Genomic DNA, 1,166 nt, shown 5'->3' on the forward strand with positions numbered 1-1,166 from the left:
CTGTCACAGGCCGTACAGACTGCGGTGCAGTGCTCTGAAGTTTAGAGTCTCAGTTTTAGCGTTTGGTGCAGTCAACTGTCACAGGCCGTACAGACTGCAGTGCAGTGCTCTGAAGTTTGGAGTCTCAGCTTTAGTGTTTGGTGCAGTCAGTTGTCACAGGCCCTTACAAACTACAGTGCAGTGCTCTGAAGTTTAGGTTTTCATGGAAGAGCCGAGTGGCTTACGATGCTGTTGATATTTACAAGCTAACTTTGCCTTTTTTTTAATAGGTCCCTGATTATCCTCCAAACTATATTTTATTCCTTAATAATTTACCAGAAGAGACTAATGAGATGATGTTATCCATGCTGTTTAATCAGTAAGTTTTTTCATATCTATTTCCAGAAGCCTCCTGACAGGGCAAATAGCACTTCCGTGGGTTGAATCCATTTGTTGTGTCACACAGCAGTAATTTTTTACAGGTTCATTGGTTTGGGCTGGGATTAATCATAGGTTGGAGCCAGTCTGCAGATTTAGTAAATTAAATCTAATAAATAAATTTCCTCTAATGTTTGAGTTATTCTAATCGAGATACTGACATAAAAAGCTTTGATATAATACAAAATAGAATTAGTTCACATTATTCCTGCAATCCTTTAATGGTATAAATAATTAATCTTTAGGCTCATCCATCCTATTCAGGATTCTTGGTTAGGCTATAATTACTTTTCCTGGACCAGTATCAGAAAGTTGCTTAATAAATTTTAATACAAGCAGACATTTATGTATTTGAATGTATATATGAATTGTTTTTCTACTTTATAGGTTTCCTGGTTTCAAGGAAGTACGTTTGGTACCTGGGAGGCATGACATTGCTTTTGTTGAATTTGAAAATGACGGGCAGGCTGGAGCTGCCAGGGATGCTTTACAGGGGTTCAAGATCACACCTTCCCATGCCATGAAGATCACCTATGCCAAGAAATAACATTTGGGATGGTTATCTTCAAAGGACTTGGTGTTATTTATAGTATTTGTTTTGATAACATTTGGTCATGCCATTTTAATAGTGGGAGGTGGGGGGGTGAAAGTGACATTTTTGTGAAGGACTCAAATTAGTCTGTCTTTAGCCTTAGAGAACTGTGAAACATGAAGGCCTTAATTTTGTACAATAAACTTATTTGCATTCT

The 1,166-nt window shown here is 37.7% G+C and overlaps 1 protein-coding gene across 1 annotated transcript in view; it reads left to right on the top strand.

Moving 5' to 3' along the window:
• The window catches only part of SNRPB2 (small nuclear ribonucleoprotein polypeptide B2), an 11,441-nt gene extending 10,275 nt beyond the window's left edge, over window positions 1-1,166 (top strand). Inside the window, exons 6-7 of the mRNA XM_012812417.2 lie at window positions 270-358; window positions 805-1,166. Of these exons, the coding sequence (XP_012667871.1) occupies window positions 270-358; window positions 805-964 (249 nt within the window). The 3' untranslated portion in view covers window positions 965-1,166. The remainder of the gene's footprint in view (window positions 1-269; window positions 359-804) is intronic.

This window comes from Otolemur garnettii, unplaced genomic scaffold (assembly GCF_000181295.1).
Source record: "Otolemur garnettii isolate 467f Iridium unplaced genomic scaffold, OtoGar3 scaffold00208, whole genome shotgun sequence".
NCBI classification, from domain to species: Eukaryota; Metazoa; Chordata; class Mammalia; order Primates; family Galagidae; genus Otolemur; species Otolemur garnettii.